The sequence below is a fragment of the Camellia sinensis genome, chromosome 7, assembly GCF_055761805.1.
Source record: "Camellia sinensis isolate YWXY chromosome 7, ASM5576180v1, whole genome shotgun sequence".
In the NCBI taxonomy this organism is placed as follows: domain Eukaryota; kingdom Viridiplantae; phylum Streptophyta; class Magnoliopsida; order Ericales; family Theaceae; genus Camellia; species Camellia sinensis.
Window position 1 is genome coordinate 167,445,499 of NC_138967.1, and position 23,346 is coordinate 167,468,844.

The 23,346-nt window shown below is 34.8% G+C and overlaps 1 protein-coding gene across 1 annotated transcript; it reads left to right on the forward strand.

Annotated features, from left to right (window-relative positions):
- The first annotated feature begins 9,559 nt into the window (after positions 1 to 9,559).
- Positions 9,560 to 21,300, forward strand: LOC114316603 (endoplasmic reticulum oxidoreductin-1). The gene is made up of 10 exons (XM_028263300.2): positions 9,560 to 9,981; positions 11,098 to 11,229; positions 13,879 to 14,134; positions 14,534 to 14,644; positions 15,276 to 15,394; positions 19,423 to 19,527; positions 19,616 to 19,818; positions 20,328 to 20,451; positions 20,610 to 20,794; positions 20,890 to 21,300. Exons 1-10 carry the CDS (start codon positions 9,811 to 9,813, stop codon positions 20,909 to 20,911), a joined length of 1,428 nt encoding a protein of 475 aa, XP_028119101.2. The 5' UTR covers positions 9,560 to 9,810; the 3' UTR covers positions 20,912 to 21,300.
- The last annotated feature ends 2,046 nt before the right edge of the window (positions 21,301 to 23,346 follow it).

Sequence of the window (23,346 nt, forward strand, 5' to 3'; positions counted from 1 at the left end):
GGTCAACGAACATGTTCTCAAGCCAAATATGGCTAAGAATGATGAACAATTTAATATTCATGAATCTGAAATTTTTGAAATTATTCAAAACATCAAGTTTGAATTTTTAAGGCCATCTTGTACTATAGTTCTTGGTGTTCAAAATCCTTTTGGGATTTGTGGTTCAAATCAAAATTTAATTTTGATGAAATGACTAATAAAACAATCATCTTTAAGTATTGTTTTGAATGAGTTTGTTGCACTAAAGAACAACTTAGCTGTTTGAAATGTTGAACTTGACTAGAAAAAGCGTATGCGTATAAATCAGTGGTTGAGAATGGCTTATCTTTTTAAATTGATGGCCAATTTTTTTTTTTTAAGGCGCAAAACAATAACAGTATGTGTGCTTCGGTTGTAGTCGAATAATGGCTCTCGCATTCAAACAACAAATTTGTGAACATTTTGTGACTTATATGTACACAATTGTTTCGAAAGTTGATTACTTCACCTTTGAAATTTTATAAAGCTTCAAATCATATCATGAAGTAAGATTACTTTGGAAAAAAATATGTACATGTATATATAGGCAATTGGTTGTTTAAAATTGCCTAATTTTGGTTCGTCTCTTTAAAATTTAGAAGCATATTGTATGATGAGAGAATGTTCTAGTGTGTGGCCGCTACTTATTACATGATCATTATGTTAAATGGCCGAATTTGTGGTTTGAACCACTTTGTTTGTGTTATAATGGTATTTTAAGCAAGTTTGTTGCTCAAACCAAGCAAAACTTTTTGTAACATTCATAAAGCTAGTTTGGATGAGAAACCATTCACCCAATTATTGGTTTGACTATATTACCTTCGAAGATTTTCATGGGGAAAAAAAAAAAAAAAATTGCTAGTTTGATAAAAAAATAAAAATAAAATAACTTCGAATACTAGTCACATGTCGTACGTATTGGCAAACTTCATTACCACACCATTATATATTTCGAAGTAATTTACTAATCAATGTCAATATTAATGATTTTTTTTTCTTCTTCGTATTGAAGCCACATTTTTTAGTATTTTAGTCTTCTTATATGGCCTTAAAATGGCTTTGAAGCTTCATAGGCCTATGAAGCACGCCACGGGTGCCTTTGAAGCATGATTTTGGCCCGCTATTGACTTCTTCGAAGCATGATTTTCGTATGTTATTGACTCCTCTGAATATGATATTAGTCCATTACTATTAGTGGCCACCCAAAAAAAAAAATTTACATACAAAATTGTTTGTGGTTTACACTTCAAAGGTCACATGTCTATATTCCTAGACATATGTTTATGTAAATAGATTGGCTAAGTTTTCCTAACTTGGCCTATAATGAATTTGTGAGTGTATGATGTTATTTGGGGTTTCATGCAAACATAAAGTTTCATGACATATGATGCATTGCATCCATGAAGAACACATGTTAGCTTTGAAAAAACACATTTGAAGCTCTAAAGGTCTCCCTTGAAGCTTTTGTTAAAGTGTGGTGACATTTTTGAAGCAAAGTTTGTTCATCTAGCATCACCCTTGACCTTTGAAAGGAGGCTTTGGCTTCTTGAAACTTCATTGTAAGTATCTTCAAAAGATGACGTTCGTACTATATCAATGTCTCCAACCTCCAAGGCTGATTTTAATCATTCGAAGCTTTGAAGATAAATTTGGTCATTTATAAACACTTTGATCATAAAAAGGTGATTTTTGGTTCTTTATACCACCTTCGAAGCTTGTTATTAGTCCATGATAGCTAGCGTGTGTAACAGCTTGTTAAGATGAATCATGAAAATATGAGGTTTTGAATTATTCTAAGTGCAAGCAACATCAACCTACTTCAAAAGATTTCAAGTTTTCTAAGTGTTTAAAGTACGAGTAAAACAACATTGTTTAATTTCCTTCAAAGGATTGATGTCGTTCGAAGCATATATGTAATATCAATTCAAGGAATATATATAATTCAAGACATTTAGTCATAATTTCATGCTCATTCGAAGCACTTTAGTGGTGTTATTATATCATTTGAAGCACTTTATTGATATTATTCAAAACACTTTGTTACTTAGATTAGTCATATGCTTGGTTCGGTCCTTCAAAAATTTAAGTAAACATCATTTTTAATGGCCGCGGAGGGTAATGTTGGCACCATAATCTGTAATTTTATTATTTATTACTTATATAATTGCAGGACATGTATCATTCTCCTACTCATTTGGAAGTTATGAAAAGTTATAAAATGTGAAAAGATAATAGAGAACATGGAGTATAAAGTGGAGGTTGAAGGAAGTTATGAAAGATCGTAGTGTATGAAATAGAGGAGACGGAAGAGTGAGTAGTTTTAGGTAGTTTTTTCCTACAAACCTTTGCCTATAAATCGCCATTCATAGTTATATTGTAAAAGATCTAGAACTCAAATAAAAACAATTGATTTTTATTTTTTTTGTCATTTATATTTTCTGCACTTAATTTTCGAAGCATAGGAGTAGAGGTAAATTTTCTATACTTTATTTTATGTACTTTCTTTTTGAAGCATAGGAGTAGAGGTAAATTAATGGTTAGTTTGATTGTTCACTCAATCAACCCAATTGTTCACTCAATCATCTTTCTTCGTCCCTCTCCTTCTTCTTTTAATTTTTTTTTCTCTACACTTGGTAATTTTGAAGTCCTCTTCATTGAGGCAAAAGAATCATCAATACAATCGCTTGATAATTAACATAAATTTAATCTGTAAAGATTTTTCAATCCTTACTGGCACGCTCACATTTATGATATTTGCTTTCATAGGAAAAATAAGCCAAGAGAAAGACTTGAATTTAATTGGTACTATTATTTTATATATTTGAAGCTTATTTATAAAATTTTGTACTGGATAACAGGTGATTGAATGAAGTTGTCCATTGTCGAAAATAATAAATAAATAAATAAAATTTTAGTGGCATTAGTGATTAGTATAACAAGAGTAGTTATGGTTAGAATTAAAATTGTGTTTGAGCAACCATGAGACCATCCATAGTCACGTGTCACAAAATAGACATGGCCTAACCAAAATTCTAATTTGATTAAAAGAAAAAAATTAAATAAATTGTTCAAAAATATATACACATGTATAAGGTTGGACTGGTTTTGATTCAAGAACTTAATCAATGCAACCTATGTTTGGGGAAGGGCAACATGGACGTGCGTGTTGTTCAAATCCATTTTCGTTAAGTCTTTTTTCTTTTATAAAATTTAGGATACTTACGTGTAGGTCTTAATAAGTAAATTTATTATCTAATAGGTCTTATAGAAAAAATTTGTTATAATAAAATTTACTTATTGTAAAATTTATAAAAATCATGACAAAAAAAAGTTACTAATTGTCAATTTTTAGCGACGTATGTAAAAAATTATCACAAAAAAATTATTTTTAACGACAATTTTATCAAGTTTTATTTTTAATAAGACTTAATGAGAATTAAATTTAACTATTAAGGTCTATTAATAATTTACTCTAAAATTATTATTTTATATGCCCCTCAAAGTCCGTACTCATGTCAAAAGAAAAAAAAGTATATTGGTTGATTAGATTTTCTTAGGAAATGAATGTATTATATAGATTAATTGTCACCCTTCAACTAAGATCAAATGACGATTTTTCCAATCAATTTATTATCCACTTTTTAATAATTTTGAGCAAACAAATATTCAATTATTAAACCACATATTGAGATGAAGACATTTTAATGTGAATTTAACTTAAAAGATGTGTGAATCATACTTTTATTTTGACTAAAACTTGATAAAAAAAGTTCATGTCCAAAACTATTTTGCTGACGTTATGTCTAATTCTCACTACTTGAGCAACACATATATTGTAATATTAATTTTTTTTTTTTTATCATTTATATTTATTTTATTTACTTAAATTGTACTCACATCAAATATGTCAACCGTTAATATATTAGAATTTAGAAGTGTACTCAAATATTATGTGTTATGAGAAATTGTGGATGTAAAGTGAAATTGAATTGATATTGTTTAGGGTCTATATAATAAACTTGGGCCATAGATCAATAAAATTCTAGATAAAAATTTTGAGTCACAGTATTATTGTATAAAGTGGGATGGAACTGCATGGGAAGAAAGTCTCTCCCTTTCTTTTTTTTCCTTTTTTTTTTAATATTTTGTTTTTAATGAAACTTTTTTAAAATTTGTTTCAAAATTTTAAAACTCACTTCATTCTAATTTAGAAAGATTCAAAAATGTAAAAAATAAATTTCAAAAATAAAAATGGTAAATTACATTCACTTTTTGTTGAGATTCGAAGAAAATACAATTGACTTCACACTTTTAACATAATTACACCAGTTTCTCTCGAGATTTAAATCCACATAATACTTAAATTCATTTTTGCCAATAATTTGTTAGCTTTTAAACCCAGTGTAGATGCATATAAAATGTCTAAAATACTCTTGTTGTTTAATATAATGACTAAAAAACATTTTTCTCCGTCGGTTTTACTAAACAAAAATTAACAAATGGTTTAGATGAAAATCAAATCAAAAAATTAAGATTCAAATTGATAAAATTAAATTTTTGAGGTTTATTTTATTACAAGAATCAAATCTTGAGATTTTTTTTTTTTTTTGTTGTAATATCTCTATTTTTGTTTTTTGGCACATTTTAAAAGAAATTTACAAACAAAATAAATAAATAAATTATAAAAAAATTAAGAAAAAAAGGTAAATTACAAATAAATCTCTTGATAGTTGTTTAAAATACAAATTATATTTCGTCCCTTTAAATTTATAATCGCATAATAAATAGCTCATTCTTTTAACAAATCATCAAGACAATTAACAGTTTTCAATAATATCATAAATATATTTCAATTATCAATTCATATAATTTTATTATTGCAAATGAGAGTAGTTAAAAATTTTATTTTTTTAATTTTGTTAAATAAAAAAAATTGACATAGAAATATTTATAATTTTTTAAAATATAACATACAATTCATCTGTTAAGCAAATTTCGAGAGATATATTTATAATTTAGGAGGTGTTTGACATAATCTATATAAATGTATTTATTTAGGTCATATCATCTCTTTATTTTTCTGTACATCTTTTCATAAAAATTAAAAAATATAGGGAGACTTATTTATAAGTCATTTTTTAAACACTTATGGTAGGCTAAGTCCAGTGTAATTTCTTATAGAGTCTCAAGTCCTACTTAGATAGGAATGTATTTCACAAGATCCTACATAAACGTAACGTGACGTGATGTGACACGACACTTACATAAACGTAACGTAACGTGACACCTATATAAACGTAACGTAACATAGCCTAACGTAATGTAACGTGACACCTACACAAACGTAACGTAACGTAACCGCAAACTTAATGAGTTTTTATTTTTTAAAATTGAATGTAAAAATGTTGCTGGTTTATGTTGGTGTCACGTTACGTTTCATATAAATATGATCTATGGCAACATTCAAATTGAATGTTGTCATAGATCATTGGTGTCACGTTACGTTTATATAGATATCACGTTACATTACGTTTATGTAGATACGATTTATATAGGAAATTGCAAGTTACCATAGATTATAGGTGTCACGTTACGTTTATGTAGGTGTCACGTTACGTTACGTTTCATATAAATATGATCTATGGCAACATTCAAATTGAATGTTATCATAGATCATAGGTGTCACGTTACGTTTATATAGGTGTCACATTGCATTACGTTTATGTAGATACGATCTATATAGGAAATTGCAAGTTACCATAGATTATAGGTGTCACGTTACGTTTATGTAAGTGTCACGTTACGTTGGTGCTGTTTGATAACACTTATGTTTTCAGTTTTCTGTTTATATTTACAAAAATTTTAAAAACTCAAATAAAAACTTGTTTGGTAAAATTTTTGATTTATAAATCAGTGGTCTCAGTTTATAAATTTGGCCAAAAAATGAAAATACAAAAAATGTGTTTCCGTTTTGAGTTTTTAGTTTTTTTTTTTTTTACCACCCAACACTAGCCACCACCCGCCACCATTTTCCACCACCGTCTTCCGCCACTACCACCCATCACCCACCCCCTACCATCACCTGCCGCCACCACTCACCACCTACCTGCCACCACCACCCGCCACCACCACCTACCAACCACCCGCCGGCAACCACCAGCCACCAGCCACCACCCACTTGCCACCCACTCCTCGCCACCACCCCTACCACCACCACCACCACCACCACCCACCTGTCATCCACCCACCACCACCCGCCACTACCATCCATCGCCCGCCACCACCACCACCACCCGCCACCTACTTGCCACAACCAGTCACCACCCACCTACCAGCCACCTACTACCACCAGCCACCTGCCACCCATCCGCCACCACCACCATCACCCACCACCCACCTGCCACCACCACCCACCACCCCTACCCACCACCACCACCACCACTCACTCGCTACTACCTACCACCTGCCACCTACCACCCACCTACCACCACTACCCACCATTCACTCGCTACCACCTATCACCTACCCACCACCACCACCACCTACCCACCACCACCACCACCTACCCACCACCACCACCACCACCGCCACCGTCACCCACCCACCACCCACCCGCCACCACCCATCACTACCCCGCCATTCGCTACCCACCTGCCACCACCACCACCCGCTACCACCACCACCACCCACTCGCTACCACCGTCACCCACCCACCCACCCACCACCCACCTGCCACCACCCGCCATCCGCCACCCACCACCCACAACCCACCACCACTACCCACTCGCTACCACCCATCACCGTCACCCACCCACCCACCACCACCACCCACCACCACCCGCCACCACCTGCCATCCGCCACCCACCTGCCACCACCACTCACCACCCGCCACCACCACCACCACCCACTCGCTACCACCTACCACTTGCCACCGTCACCGACCACCACCACCCACACGCCACCACCCACCGCCACCAGCTACCCACCACCTACCGTCACCACTTTCCACCACGGTCTTCCGCCGCCACTTGCCACCACTTGCCATTTCTCACTCTTTTTTATATATTTTTAAATTTTTTTAAACATTTTGTCAATTATCAAACGCGTTTGTAGTTTATGTTTTTCTAAAAATAAACAAAAACCAGTTTATAAAATTTTTGTAAATATAAACTGAAAACGTAAACGTTACCAAACACATACGTTTATATAGATATGATCTATGGTAATATTCAATTTCCTATATATGGTTTTACTATTATCTATGATATTAACAACTAATGTTGAGGGTAAATGTGTCAACAAACTTCTCATAAGTCTCCCTAAGAAGACTTATAAATAATTTTTTCAAAAATATATTTATTTAAATCACCCCAAATACTCCGTAAAAAAATAGGGATTTTTGGTGAAAAGCCCCTTCTATGGGGGCTTTTTTGTGTGAAGCCCACCAAATAAAATAATAGTTTTAAAAGTCCCTCAAATAAAAAAATATGATTAAAAGGCTGAAATGCCCTTTTATATAATCTAAAACCCTTGCTGAACCATTTCTCTTCCCTTTCTATCTCCACATTACTGGTATCCTCTCTCTTCCCTTTATTTTCTCTCTTTTTAAGCCCTAAACTCTTTTGATCTCCATTTTCGATCCATCCCACAAAATCGAAATCTTGAAATCATCCATTGAAATCCATCACCATCTCAGATTTAATGCCTATAAACTCATGTTTGAGATCAATAGTTTCAGATTTGAGATAAAATAACTTCATATATGTCCAAAAAAATGATAAATTGATATATTACAATAAAAAATCAAGAATTTTTGTTTGTTTGTTTGTTTGTTCATAAATCTAAAGTAAAATTTGACTATAATTCATTTATCTAGTATGTACTCTGTTTTCGCAACAGTAAAATTTTACTCTGGTTAATGAAAAATAAAGTTTATTCTCTTATGCATAGACAAACATTCAACAACACAGTAAAATTCTACTTTAAGCTTAGAGTAAATTTTACTCTGAAATACAGTAAAATTTACTAAAAAACAAATCAAAAACTGCATAGACAAACATTCAACAATACAGTAAAATGTTACTTTCAATTCAAAGTAAATTTTACTCTGAAATATAATAAAATTTTACTCTGAAATAAAGTAAAATTTTACTTGAAGATTCAGAGTAAATTTTACTCTGAAGATTACTCTGAAGATTCAGAGTAAATTTTACCAGAAAATAAATCAGAAACTGCATAGACAAATATTCAACAACACAATAAAATTTTACTTTCAATTCAGAGTAAATTTTACTCTGAAATACATTAAAATTTTACTCTGAAATAAAGTATAATTTTACTTGCATGTTAAGAAAACATAACAGATAACACCAGAGTAAAATTTTACTCTCATTTTATCAAACAAAAACATAGCACATACTAGAGTAAAATTTTACTCTCATTCTATCAACAAAAACAGAGCCCAAACCAGAGTAAAAGTTTACTCTCATTCTGTCAAACAAAAACAGAGCACAAACCAGAGTAAAATTTTACTTTCATCATGTCAAACAAAAATAGAGCACACACCTTATTGAACTCAGCAAATCAACAAAAACAAATCAAAAATAACAACAGATTTATACAGCTTTGCAACGTAATCTCTCATTTAATTGAGAGTGTTGATCTTGGATGGCGAGATCGTGTATTGTTGACCAAGGATGAGATCGTTGGTAGTGAGATCTTCAGACTTTGAGATCGTCTTCATGGATTTCGCAGATCATCTTCACTTTGTAAATCATCTTCAAGATTGTTTTATGTATGAGCTGAGATTGTTTAAATATATGATATATATATATATATGAGGGCAATATGGTCCAAAAAAAAAACAAATTATAGAATGTCCTTATTGAGCTGGGCTTCTCTTACTCAAGTATTTTTTGAAGAAGAATTCATTGAATTGTCCTTTATCTTAAAAAAAGGTCCAAAAAATGGGGTCTCACCAAAAATCCCAAAAAAATAAAGAAAAAGCTAAATGGATCCATCTAAAATTCCTATTGGTTAACCAACGTCAATCCCTTTCAACCATGCACCAAGGGGAATGCTAGAGAGCTCTAAATCTAGAGGTCTAATTTGAGCTCTAGTGATGTGTCAAAGCAAAAAAAAAAAACAAAACAAAACAAAACAAGGTACAAACATCACATCAGGGTGGGTCCCACCTTCCTATTAGAGCTATTAGAGCTCTTATATTAGAGCTCTAAAGCATTTTTGATGCACCAATGCTGAAAAATGCTTCACACCACTAATTTGACACCATTAATGCACCACTAATGATGTGGCATTATGTGGATTCCACCACTCATGTCATAGTTTGGCCTTTGTTTTGTTTTATTTTTATTTTTTTTTTGTTTACATTGCCATCTCATTAGTAGTGTTTTTAGAGTTTCAAATGTAGTGCTCTAAATCACCACTCCACCAATGCTTGAACACGTGTCCATCTCTTGACACGTGTCCTTCCTCGATTGGTCGGCCCTGACAAAATACCGTTTGCAAGTTCCAACCCCCACGAAAGCGAAGCATCCCAGAAAAAGATACAAAAAAGGGCTTGTCTTGTCTGGTCTACGTATTCTTCATATTCTCTGAATCTCTGTATTGTTGTTTTGTGTTGAATCAAAGACAATTTTTTAACAATTCAACACAAAACCAGCAATCACGGTCCTATATTGTGTATAATTGGTATCGACTTGTGTCTCTATTTTATATGTATGCACATTACATTCTGAGAATTTCATCCAAGGGTTTTGAATTTTTGATATATGGTGATGGTGGAAGCGGAGATTGGGAAGAAGAATCGGAGTTGGAAGAGGTGGAGATGGGTTTTGGGGGCGGTGGTCGCTGTGTTAGTCGCTACAGCAGTCTCCTCCAGACATTCCCCGAAGAAGATCTCTCTCTTCTTCAATGATCACAACCCCTGCACCTGTTCTAAGGTTCTCTCTCCTCTCTCTCTCTCTCTCTCTGGAGTCACATTATCATTTCAATTTAGTTGACCAGAACTTTGCTTGAATAATTGTAATTGATTCTTCTTCTTTTTTTTTTAAATGATTATTGGAACTAATTTTTGTTGTTTGGAATTTGATACTCATTTTAATTGTTCACTCATCTTCTTAGAAAATGGTCTAAGAATTCACCGTAGAAATGATGGATGCATGGACGGACTTAGAATTCTAGGCCAACATATATACTAACAAAAATTTTAAAAGGAAAGTATAATTTATACTAGCGAATTGCACAATAATAAAAAGAAATAATAAAGAATTTATTATCATAATATATAGGTTACTTAAGTGATAATTATGCTTTTAATGAAACCGAAGCCTTGGTTCATAGCTTACTTACACTGTGTATAATAATTTTTTTATTTTAATATATATAAAGTTGTCACGTGGCATGAGGAGAAGAAGGCTTCACTAAACCAATTTAGGCTTTCACTTAATAAATGTATAAATATAAAATGTGAAAAATATCATGAAATATATATATATATATAAGAATAAAGATATACACACTAATTGATATACCAATTCGTGTACTAATGGATGATATAATCCTAGAGGCTTTGAGTCTTTATAATTTGTATAATGGGTGGGGTCCATAGTTTTGAAGTGACAATGTTATAACATATATTGGTAATTATCAAAAAAATACATATATATTATAATATATGTTGGTATACTAATTGGTTCATGTAGTATCACTGCATATATAAATAAAATGTTACCCCCCTCTAGGTCCATCCTTGGAAGGATACTTCATTTGGTAGGCAGAAAAATACAAAGAGTTGCTTCAATTTCCATGGAATTCCTACTATTTATACATGATGAATTAGAGTAGGTTTGATTGTGGGTTTGGTATTTGGTTGAAGTTTTAGAATTAACTATTGATTTTGTACTGTATGGTCTACAAAAAGGTCCAAACTAATGATTTGGTTAGAAGTACAAATAAATATAAGGAACGCAAGAATGATCCTCTTAGAAATACAAAGAAATATAAGCGATTTGGAAGTTGTAGTGAATGACTTGGTTTCAACTTTGGTTTTGGTGCAGGATTCACGGAAATATACAGGCATGGTAGAGGACTGTTGTTGTGATTACGAGACGGTAGACAGTATTAATGCAGAAGTGCTGCATCCTTTGCTCCAAGAGCTTGTCACAACTCCATTTTTCCGATATTTCAAGGTCTGGTACAAATTGTCATTGGCTTGAAGTGGATGAATTTTCTTTAATGATCACCAAGTTTCACTTATTTTTTATTATTATCCCATTTTTCTAGTGTTGAATTTTATAAATTTTGTCGAATGAGTTCATTATTTGCTTAATTGATGTTGTTTCTTGTCATTTTGGAGGTATACCTGCTTATTGATGAGATATATAAATTGAATTGTTGGGTTCTAATTCCTTTTTAATGACTTGTTGATTCTGCAGAAGCCATATTTGCTCTTTCTAGTCAATGGTTAATATGCTTTTGTAAAGCATAGTTTTTCTCTCTGGCACAGCTGCCAAAAGTCATTGGTTACTTGATAACCTGTTATGATTCATTAAACATGCATTGACAAAGCTGGTGCGGATTATGCCTAAGAGAATTTAGCAAAAACTGAATATGTAGGAATTAAAACTCTTTTAAAAAAGATGGGACAAAAATGCAAAATGCCAACTAGGAAAAGTTGGATTTAATAAAACTACTCAAATATAAGATTCTTATTGAGCATTCTTCTTTGACTAGGTGGTTCGGCTTCTAGGTAGGTGATCTCTAAGATTAAATACATGCTTCTAAAGATGACAACTCTTGATGATATGGAGGACATACGTCAAAAACCATTTGATGATTTGTAAAGCTCATTTCCTTGGGTCAAGAGGGGGGAAAAAACTTTGAAAGCACTTTGCCTCGCAGAATAATTTCTGAAATCCCCAATATGGTGTAGGCATCTTCAGCCCTAGGATATGAAGACGGAAACACATCTCATCTACTATATCTCAATTGAGCCACTAGTTTCTGATTGACTATGCTCGCAAAATAAACTTTGGTAAAGTTCAACTCCCTTGTCTTTCTCCCTTCCCTTCCTTCCTTTCTATTTCCCCTTGTGTTTGGGGGCAGGGTGGGGGGGATTCGGTGTAGACAAGAAATTTGGATTGGATTCGAGGTCATGATGTTACTTTTTTCTAATCGTAGAATATTCAATATACTATAATTTTCTTCAATGTGCTTTTGTTGGTTTCCCTGGAATAATAGTTTCAAGGAGAACACAAGGTATTTGTGACAGTCTGCAGTGAACAAACAACCCACCCCCCCCCCCCCCCCCACCCCCAACAAAAAAACAAAAAAAACTGGTAAATGTGAATTTAGATGAACTTAAGGTATTGTCAAGGGATTGGCCCATGATTCTACCCGATTATACCGAACCCTTATAGGTGGTAATTGTTGATTACCAACATGTGTTGGGAATATTTGCCTGATTCAAAGGTAGTGTCATGACATGGTGTGAGAGAAAACAATCAACTTATGTCAGAACCAATGCCCTCAATTAATAGGATTGATAGGCATAGACAAACCAACTTTGGGATTGTTCGACACCTTTGTTAGTACATTATGCTTTTAAGCTTAATGAAGTTAATGAATAGTATGAGGATCTATGGCAAGGTCAATTTTTTTGGATTCAATCATTTACATGATAGAGGAAAATAGAGTTAACACAAAGTTAGAGATTTGAAGAGAAGCACTTTAATCTAAAGGATTTTGGATAAGCAGAACCTAGATAGAATACATGGAGTGTAAATTTGGTAACAGTAACAATGAAAGTAAAAGAAAAGTGAAGATTGAGAACCAAGAACTACTTAAGAGTGAACATTTTCGTTATTTAGAGTCGATTATCACAACGGCGGAGGAGATTGATGTAAATGTGATTCATAGAATTAAGGCGGGATGGCTTAAGTAGAGATGTGCGTCTGGGGTACTGTGTGATAAACGAGTAACCACTAGACTAAAAGGAAAGTTTTATAGAATGCTTATTAGACCAGCGATGTTGTATGGGACGAAGCGTTGGGCAATCAAGAAACAACATATAGATAAGATGAGTGTTGCTGGGATAAAGATGTTGAGGTGGATGTGTGGCAAGACTAGAAAAAATAGAATTAGGAATGAGTATATTCAGGAATAGATAAGAGTAGTACCGATAGCAGATAAGTTGAGAGAGAATAGATTGAGATGGTTTGGTCATATTCAACGGAGACCAACAGAGGCAGTTGTGAAGAGATGCGATGCAGTGACGGTAGATGGAAGTATTAGGGGACGGGGTAGACCTAGATTGACGTTGGCTAGTGTAGTAAATAGATATATGAATCTACTTAATTTGACTAACGAAATGGCCTTTGATAGAGCTGCGTGAAGAAGAAGGATTCATATAGTCGACCCCATTTGATGAGACTTAAGGCTTGGTTTGGTTTGGTTTATCAACAGAGGAAAATGGATCATCTGTCTAATTTCTCCATTTACTGCAATTGAAAACAAGGCTGAAAACAAAATTAGCATATTGTAGTTGTTGTGGTGTTCAAGGTAGAAGCCAGGTTCATCTTCACATGTCTTGTTGTTATTAATTGTGAGACAAGTCCTATGATCTAGCATTTATATCATTCTCATGTGTCCTACCCCAAAGTTTTTCTTGATGCCACGTGTTGGATAACATTCCTAGTCTTAGAAAAGGTGTCCACTCGCATTCTCTGCCATTTAAACTTAAAGATGGAGTATTTCTCTGTAGGAAACATTGTGTTTTTAGAATATTGGATCACTTGTTTGTGATTCATTGAAGCTAACGTATTTATTCCCTTTGGCAGGTAAAGCTGTGGTGTGACTGCCCTTTCTGGCCTGAAGATGGTATGTGCCGCTTGCGCGATTGCAGTGTTTGTGAATGTCCAGAAACTGAGTTTCCAGAAATTTTTAAGAAGCCACCACGCGGTCTTCCGTCTGATGATTTAGTATGTCAAGAGGGAAAGCCACAGGCTACTGTTGACCGCACACTAGACAGTAAAGCTTTTAGAGGCTGGATGGAAGTAGATAACCCCTGGACCAATGATGATGAGACAGACAACAGTAATTGCCTCTATCCCTTAATGATGTTGAATATGTTCTTCGTTGGTTGGTTGCCAGACGATTCTGATCTGTAATTGTTTTGCCATTTCGAGAAGCAAAGTTGGAACTAAGGATCAGACAACCACGAATCAGATTTTATTTTATTTTTTAATGGAAAACAAGTTGCATGATCCTCAAGAACATAAACAACTGTTAGCTAAATTGCCATCTTATAATTCTCATGAGATTAATGTGATCTTGGAAGATTGCATTTGTAAAAATTAAGGTGTTGTTGATTTTGATTATGAATCTCCCTTAATGCCATATTTTCCTTCTAGGATATGAAATTTGTTCATTCCTTTGAATATATTGCTTGTTGAGAGAACTTTACAGAGATTGACTGATGAATTTTATCCGCAGGTGAGATGACATATGTAAATCTTCAATTGAATCCTGAACGTTATACCGGCTATGCTGGTCCGTCCGCCAGAAGGATTTGGGATGCTGTATATTCAGAAAATTGTCCAAAATGTGAGTTTAGAATACGCTGTGTGTCACCACCAATGTAATCAAAAGGATGTTAAATTGCTTAATCTTAGAGGTTATTTTTTGTAGAGCCAACACAATCCTTAGTTCAACAGAGGGTGTCAAAATCCTTAGATGCCGCTGAAGAACAAGTACACCTTACTTATTAGATCTTTAACATGATAGTTCACTGGTGTAGAAGTGGTCATGCTACAGAGGCAGGACTAATTCCTCAACAATAAAGTGGGTGTAGATACAATGGAGACCCTACTACTTTTTAGTTAATACTGGCCATGATTAGCAGCTCAAAAAATAAAATTTTAATTTTGTCATTATAACTGTGTTAGCCATCTCTTCATTGATGCTTTTTTCCTGACTGTGTTTTATATATTTTTGCTTAGTATCATGTTATAGCTCTCTGACTTGGTTTATTTATTTATTATTGTATAGTAGTTTTGTGCATACATGGCCTTTTGTTGTGATGGAATTTCGAGTCACATTTTTTTTATTATTTATTATATAGTAGTTTATTTCTAGTCACATTTTATTATTATATAGTGGCTTTGTGAACCTTTAATATATGTCCTTTTGTTGTTGATGGAATTTCGAGTTACAGTTTTTATGTTTCTTGGTGCAGATTCTTCGGGGGAGATTTGCCAGGAGAAAAAAGTCTTATACAAATTAATATCTGGTCTTCACTCCTCAATTTCAATCCACATAGCTGCTGATTATCTCCTTGATGAATCTACCAATCTGGTTCTCACTCCGACTCATTCCTTTCGACACAACATTTTTTGTTTTCTTTTAAACTTCCTTATGAGTTGTGAACTTAATGTGATGCCACTCTAGACAGCCTAGATTAATATATTGCTTTTGGTGGAGTTTAATTTCATGTTAACTTCTTATGAAAGATAAATAAATAAAAAGGTATATGGGAGCGGGTTTTTTTTGTTGATCATCAAGCTCAAGTGAAAAGAATTGATATTGTTAGAATTTACCATCACCTACCACCACTACCACCTCACCTACTCCACTAAACCTAACCCACTACACCACTACCACCTCACCTACTCCACTAAACCTAACCCACTACACCACTACCACCTCACCTACTCCACTAAACCTAACCCACTACACCACTATCACCATCCACTACACACCATCCACTACACCTACATCTATATAAGGAACCATTTGTAATAGACAGAAAATGAATCAATAATATCAATCATCAATACATATTTCATTCTCTCTATTTTTTCATACATCAATTTTAACATGGTATCAGAGCTATAAGATTTAGGCTTGTTTTTTTTCTCACCGGCGGGCAGCCGGCCGGCAACCTTGCCTTCGCTGCCCGCTGGAATTTTTTACACACACCTTCACTCCTCACGGATTGCAGCCACTCTCTCCTCCGTTCGATTCACTACCACCATCTTGGTGTATTCTTTTGCTACCAAGTACTTGATCACCAATCACGTATTCACCTAGCTCAAAAGCACTTCCGATGAACGATAGCTGGACCAGATTCGTCATATTCACCCTTGGATATCCACATCAGCTGGAAGGTGCTGAGAGAAGCTAGGATTGAGCTCCCAATAGTGATCACTTGCCCATCTGGCAATTCATAGCTTTTCTCCACTGAAGAGCTGCTCTTGGCAGTTTCCAACTCCTGCTCATAATCAAGGGCAACATACGCAAGTTTCTCTTTCATGTCACCGACAACTCCTGCTCCATCCACCAGCCCCACGGCGGCGCCACCTCCTGTGGTGTCCGCTCCACCAGCAACGAAACCACCAACAGCTCCTTTAATAAAGTCCCTCTTGGGGTACCATCAACAGCTCCAGTGGTTGCACCCTTGATCGTTTTCATCATTGGGGTATCATCATCTTCCAAATACCTAAGTTCTGAAGGATCCATAGATCTCCTTTGATCCAGAGACAGATGCAAAAATTGATCTGTGTAGGAGACGATTGGAGATCGGGGAGTGAGTGAAAAAAAAAAAAAAAAAAAAGAGGACTACAGAATTGATAACGGGAAGAAGCATGGTTACAAAGGAAGAAGCATTTCAACAGCAATTTCAGCAGGAGCAGCACTGGCAGTCACTTCTGCATTGATCGATGCTGGGGGTCAGACCACCAGAATTGATAACGGGAAGGAGTACTAACCTTACACCACTCACGTGATCCCACTCACCAATGCACTTTCATCTCTCGCCTCTTTCCCCTTTCACAGTCACATTCCTTTTTTATTCAACCCACTTCCTCCAATTTTTTTATCAACTTTTTTATTCTACACTGTTCTCTCTCTCCTTTCTTCACTTTTCCAACCCATGTGCACCTTTCTTTTATTTTTATTATTATTATTATTACTTTTTTTTCACCATCCCTTTCTTTTCTTTTCTTTATTCTCCACTCACAAAACATTATCATCATCTTTTGCACCTCACCCGTTGCTCCACTTTCTTTCTTTTCTTTTATTTTATTTATTTATTTATTTATTTTCTTATAAAAAAAAAAAAAAAAAAAAAAAAAAAACAAACAAACAAACAAACAAACACGGAGGAAGAAGACGAACTGCAAACTCATTTTATTCATTTCGGGCCTCACACCGATCACCATTTTACACAAAAAAAAAAAAAAAAAAAAAAAAATACAAACAAAACAACCACACCCACAGTGGGATTTTTCTTTTCCCTTCTCTATTCTACTGCAGGTCTCTTCTTCTTACTTTTATCTTGGGTGTCCCGTGCCAGTCCGGTCTCCGTGTTTCCTTGTCCACCGAGCATGTTCACTCCCCCATACTCCTCCACTGCAGCATATGGAGGACCTCCAAATCGGAACATCACGGTGGCCTTCCGCTTCAGCTCCTTATTTTCTGCTTTCAGCACACTTATCTCTGCTCGCGCATCCTTATACATGCGTTGGAGCAGAGCCAGTTGGGCATTTAAATGCTGCACCTCATTTGTCCTACTCTGCAGCCGGTTCGACAAGTTTGTGACCGCAGTCATGGTTTCAACACAGGACTTCAATGTATACTGATTAGCTTCAATATCCGTTTGCACTGCCATTTTTTGCTCCACCGACCGCATCGGAAAGTTCAACGGAGCAAAACCAGGGGTGTTTGGTTGAGGTTCACAGGCCACCGCACCAGTTATCTCTCTTGTTGACTCGTTGAGGTCGGGAAAGAGAGTGAGCAGACCACGGGAAGAAGAGGCTATGTTCTGGGTAGCTGAACGGGAAGAAGAAGCCATGTTTTTTGGGTTGCTGAGTGTTTCAGAGCAGGGTTGGTTACAGAATGTTACAGAGAACGAAGAGGTTTCAACTGGTTTGTTATGCTTCCAAGCCTCAGACTTCGCTTTGGTTTATAAAGACAGAGACGACAAGGCCGACACGCGCTCTGTCAATCACGTGCATCGCCGCGTGTCAGGCGCCCCTTTTGATGGCTCGACGCTTTCTGTCGGGCACGTCTTTTGATGAAGTGGGCACGCCTTTTGATGGCACGCCTTTTTATGGATTGGGCACGCCTTTTGATGGCACGCCTTTTGAAAAATTGGGCACACCTTTTGCGGGTGCGACTTTTACAAGGGTCCGACAAGACTCAGTAAACTGTTCCGACATTGATTCCGGTTAGCTCCTTCATGGGTCCGACAAGACTCTGTAAACTGTCCCGACATTGATTCCGGTTAGCTCCTTTATGGGTCCGACAAGACTATGTAAACTGTCCCGACATAGATTCCGGTTAGTTTCTACAAGGGTCCGACAAGACTCTGTAAACTGTCCCGACATAGATTCCGGTTAGTTTCTACAAGGGTCCGACAAGACTCTGTAAACTGTCCCGACATTGATTCCGGTTAGTTTCTACAAGGGTCCAGCAAGACTCCGTAAACTGTCCCAACAACTGTCACAACATTGTCTGCTACAACGGTCCGACATGACCCCATAAACTGTCTTCTACATCGGTCTGACACCACCATACAGTGTCCTCTACAACGTTATGACACCCCCATACAGTGTCCTCTACAACGTTATGACACCACCATACAGTGTCCTCTACAACGTTATGACACCACCATACAGTGTCTTCACCAACGGTCTGACACGACCATACAGTGTCTCCTATCCTTTTTTTTTTTATGTATTTTCTTGTTTTGTTCCTCTCTTCAAACTCAAGTTGGTTAGTTTCTATCCTCCTTGAGTTTGCGGGGGGCTGTTAGAATTTACCATCACCTACCACCACTACCACCTCACCTACTCCACTAAACCTAACCCACTACACCACTACCACCTCACCTACTCCACTAAACCTAACCCACTACACCACTATCACCATCCACTACACACCATCCACTACACCTACATCTATATAAGAAACCATTTGTAATAGACAGAAAATGAATCAATAATATCAATCATCAATACATATTTCATTCTCTCTATTTTTTCATACATCAATTTTAACAGATATATTTCCTGGAGCTTCACCCTAATTTTTTTTGTAAAAAGTTTAAGAAGATTAACTTTGTTAGGAAGCTTTTCGAAAATTTATTTCTGTCTAGTTAATGAAAGACTAGCGGCCTATCTTTTTAGTCAGTATCTTGCATATTTGCAAGATAGGGAACTTGGAACCATTTAATTAAAGATAATAAGGACCTTTGGCCTCCTGATTCAATGATTTTCTGTTGATAAGTAGATGGATCACACTTTCAGTAATGATGATGGGCCAATTTGTATAAGTCATTCATAGATTGACAAGAATCTAACAATCCTTTGCTGCAATTGCAGTGGGGTAAAAATCTTGAATTGATGCACGATCGTGTTTTGAGATACCCTGATCGTGTCAGAAACTTGTACTTCACTTTCCTCTTTGTTCTTCGAGCTGTGACAAAAGTGAGTACTTACACTGTTTTTTAATCATTATTATTTTCACAATGACATTTTCCTGAGATTATTTGTTTTTGTTTTAAATGTTTCAAAGGCAGCTGATTACTTGGAGCAAGCTGAGTATGATACCGGTAACCATGCTGAGGACCTGAAAGCACAGTCTATGATGCGTCAGTTACTTTACAACCCCAAACTGCAAGCTGCATGTCCTCTTCCATTTGATGAAGCTAAATTGTGGCAAGGCCAAAGTGAACCTGAACTGAAGCAGCAGATTCAAAAGCAATTCAGAAACATTAGGTTTCTCTGATATTTTACTGTCTCTTTTGCTTAGATAAATTAATGAATGAAAGAAATTAAATTCCAGATTACTATGGCCCTGTTTGGTTGTGTTCTCTTTTTCTTCGTTTTCATTTTTCATGTTTTTAGAAACAAAAACAATGAAAAGTTTGAAAATGCCATTGTTTTCACATCGTTTTCAAACAAAACAAAACAACTTTTTGTTGTTTCCTAAAAAGTGTATTTTTTAAAAAAAGAAAAAGAAAAAAAGTTCTCCAAAATAGTTTTTTGGGAACAGTTTGCTAAACATGTTTTCTATACTTTTCGAAAAATGAGCCCTATGTGTTTCAGGACCTCCAATACTGTATTTTTTATTAATGCCCTCTTAATATCACTTGAAATGACGTGTGATCTAGTAATAAATGAAATATTTCATTGTGAAATGTTAAATTCTATTTAACTATTTTATTAAGTCTTAATTGGTTGTTTGTATATTAATTTGATTCTCTCTGTAATTCTAAATTTTGCAGTGCCCTCATGGATTGTGTGGGATGTGAAAAGTGTCGTCTTTGGGGAAAGCTGCAGGTTCTTGGTCTCGGTACTGCTTTAAAGATCCTCTTCTCTGTCAATGATCAAAACTACCCCGATCAAATTGTGAGTTTCTGTATCTCTGGCAATTTCTTTTTTTTCTCTCTTCTTTTGTTCATTTTAATAAGCAACTCTCCAATTAAGATCTTGCTTTTATTCCATTAGCAGTTCATAGTTTTTGTGAGTTCATCTCTCTCTCAAGTTGTTGTAACCGGTCTTTACAGCTGCACCTGCAAAGAAATGAAGTAATTGCTTTGGTAAACCTGCTCAATCGACTCTCTGAATCTGTTAAACTTGTCAACGAAATGGGGTCTTCGACTGAGAATATCATGGGAGGGCTGGTTTCTAAAGCAACTGCACAAGAAATTAGTTCATGGCGAAGAATCTGGGACTCCTTGATTGGGCTTCGGTACTTCCTACTCTGTTGCGTGCAATTCATCAATTTTATTTTACCACAAACGTGGATACATCTAATCTAAATATATACTGAAATGACATTTTCAGGTTGGTGAAGCTGCCATTATGACACAACATCTAGTAATATTCTCACATCAATTTTGAAGGCAATGTAAAGCATCAAGACAAACTGACCTTGAAGAGTCTACATCAGGGTTTGAGAAACAGAATTTTTTAAGGAATGTAAATGCATACATTTATAGAGGAGGACGAAACGCGAGTAGTGTTGGATCTGAACAATTTTCACATTAGCATTTGCCCATACAAATTGTTTTGTATTTTCGAAGTGTTGCCAATTTTCTGTAGCATTATTGGAAAAACTGTCAACAAAGGTTGGAGTCCATTTCTACAATGACCCACTAAATTGTGAACATACCAGATACCAATGGACTTTTAAGCTGGAAAGCAGCTGTTTCAGCTCTTAAATATGGATGAGTGAAAACAGAAGGTTTATTAAAACGAAAATGTTAGAGATCTCAAAAGTAATATATTGAAATATTTTCCAAATATCTCACATAGGTGTGGAATTCATATGGGACTTACATGGTGTGGGTCTCACACTCATATGACATATTTGGTAAAAATTTTAGTAAAACTTTTAGAGTTTCTAGAATTACTGTCAAAACTCTCATCACCACATCGTGCTGTTGAAAAGATCCCTAGCCTTTAAGCCATTTTCACTATTTCTTCAAAGTATTGGGATTTTGATTTTGTTGCCCATTTTACCAGAAAAACCAGTCATGTTGTACCCTCCGGTGGGCCCTATTTTGGGTTTATTTTTATGATTTAAATAGTTCATCGTTTAAATTTGCCAAGGAGATTATTTATATAAAAAATTAAGAAAAATTTATTTATAAATTTCATTTTGAGAAGTGGTGATTCATTTAGTTCGAAGGATTTTTTTTTGTAAACCAATTGGTCTCATTGATTTTGGAAAGATAGATTTAATATATTATTTGAAAATTTGATTTATGATTATACACTTATTTCTATTAGGTTGCCTTCTCTCTTTTTTCTTTTGTGCTGGAAAGGTAAAGTACACAATCTATGTAAATCAAATTTAAGATAGATTTTTATATGGGAATATTTTCTATTTAAAAAACATTTTAAAAAGACTACAAAAATGACTTGAAATATGTAATTTTTTAAATATTCCAAAAGGATGTGGGATTTTTTAAACATTTTAAAAAGAGTACAAAAACTCCTTAGTAAGTTTTGGACAAATTTATAGTTTCAAAACTATAACACTCAAACGTAACATTCTAAAAAAAAAATTCTTAGTATACTTTTCTCAAACGTAACACTCTAATATAACACTCCAAAAAAATTTCTTAGTGTAACACTCGAATGTAACACACAAAAAAATCTTTAGTATATTTTTTCAAACAGAATACTCCAACACTCCAAAAAAAGGATATAGGATTCTTCAAACCATTTCAAAAGTACACAAATTTCTTAATAACTTTTGAGCAAATATATAATTTCAAACTATAAATGTTACGTTTGAAAAAAAAGTACACTAAGAGTTTTTTAGTATTTTTGTGTGTTATATTGGAGTATTATGTCTGAGAAATGTACAATAATGAGTTTTTTTGTGTATTTTACATTAGAGTATTACGTTTGGGAGAAATACATTAACGAATTTTTTTAAAATATTACGTTGTTACGTTTGAGAGAAGTACATTAACGAATTTTTTTAGTATGCTACATTGGAGTGTTACGTTTGGAAAAAATACACTAAGAAATTTTTTTGGAGCGTTACGTTTGAGAAAAATACACCAAGAAATTTTTTAGTGTGCTACATAAGAGTGTTTCGTTATTGGAGTATTATATTGAAGTGTTACATTTTTATTCATAATGTAAGATTTGTTTTAGAATGAGAGAAAATTCAAAACCTCTATAGTGTCCACATGTGTTAAATTCAAACATGCTAGTCTCACCTTTTTGTGTAATTTTCATTTTAATGGGACTCTTGAGTTTATAAGAAAAAAAAGAAAAACTAAATAATTCATAAAATCACATTTTAAGATTTAATAGTACTTTACCCAAAAATTAAATTGATATGGTATTAATTGTCATATGATGGGATAATATCTATCTTAATCAAAATTAACAATATGTTCTTAAAATTATATTTATCATTCATGTTTTTAAAGACAAATGTACTCTGATTACGTAGCTATCAATATTTGATCAACTCTTCTTTTTTTTCCCAACATTTCTCCATGTGCAACTGTTAACTCTAGAGATGACCATTTTAATCCGATCCGCAGGGGCTGCCCATACCCACCCAACCAAGGTGGATTTTACCCACCCCACACTTTTGTGGGGCGGGGGTGGATTATGTTTTGGTCACCCACAACAGGGGTGGGACAAGGACAGGGACAGGGATGGGGATGGGGGCGGAGGCGAGTATCACTTCCCCCAATCCAAACCCGATATAATTAATAATGTGTATATATAATATAATTAGATATAAGAAAATAATATTAAAAATCTATAATT

What these genes read in the sequence shown, in the direction of transcription:
- LOC114316603 (XM_028263300.2), top strand. Translation starts at nt 9,811, where the DNA reads ATGGTGATGGTGGAAGCGGAGATTGGGAAGAAGAATCGGAGTTGGAAG. An exon ending in TTCAGAAAATTGTCCAAAAT is followed by an intron (nt 14,645 to 15,275) that starts GTGAGTTTAGAA and finishes TTCTTGGTGCAG; the next exon opens with ATTCTTCGGGGGAGATTTGC. An exon ending in AAGCAATTCAGAAACATTAG is followed by an intron (nt 19,819 to 20,327) that starts GTTTCTCTGATA and finishes TAAATTTTGCAG; the next exon opens with TGCCCTCATGGATTGTGTGG.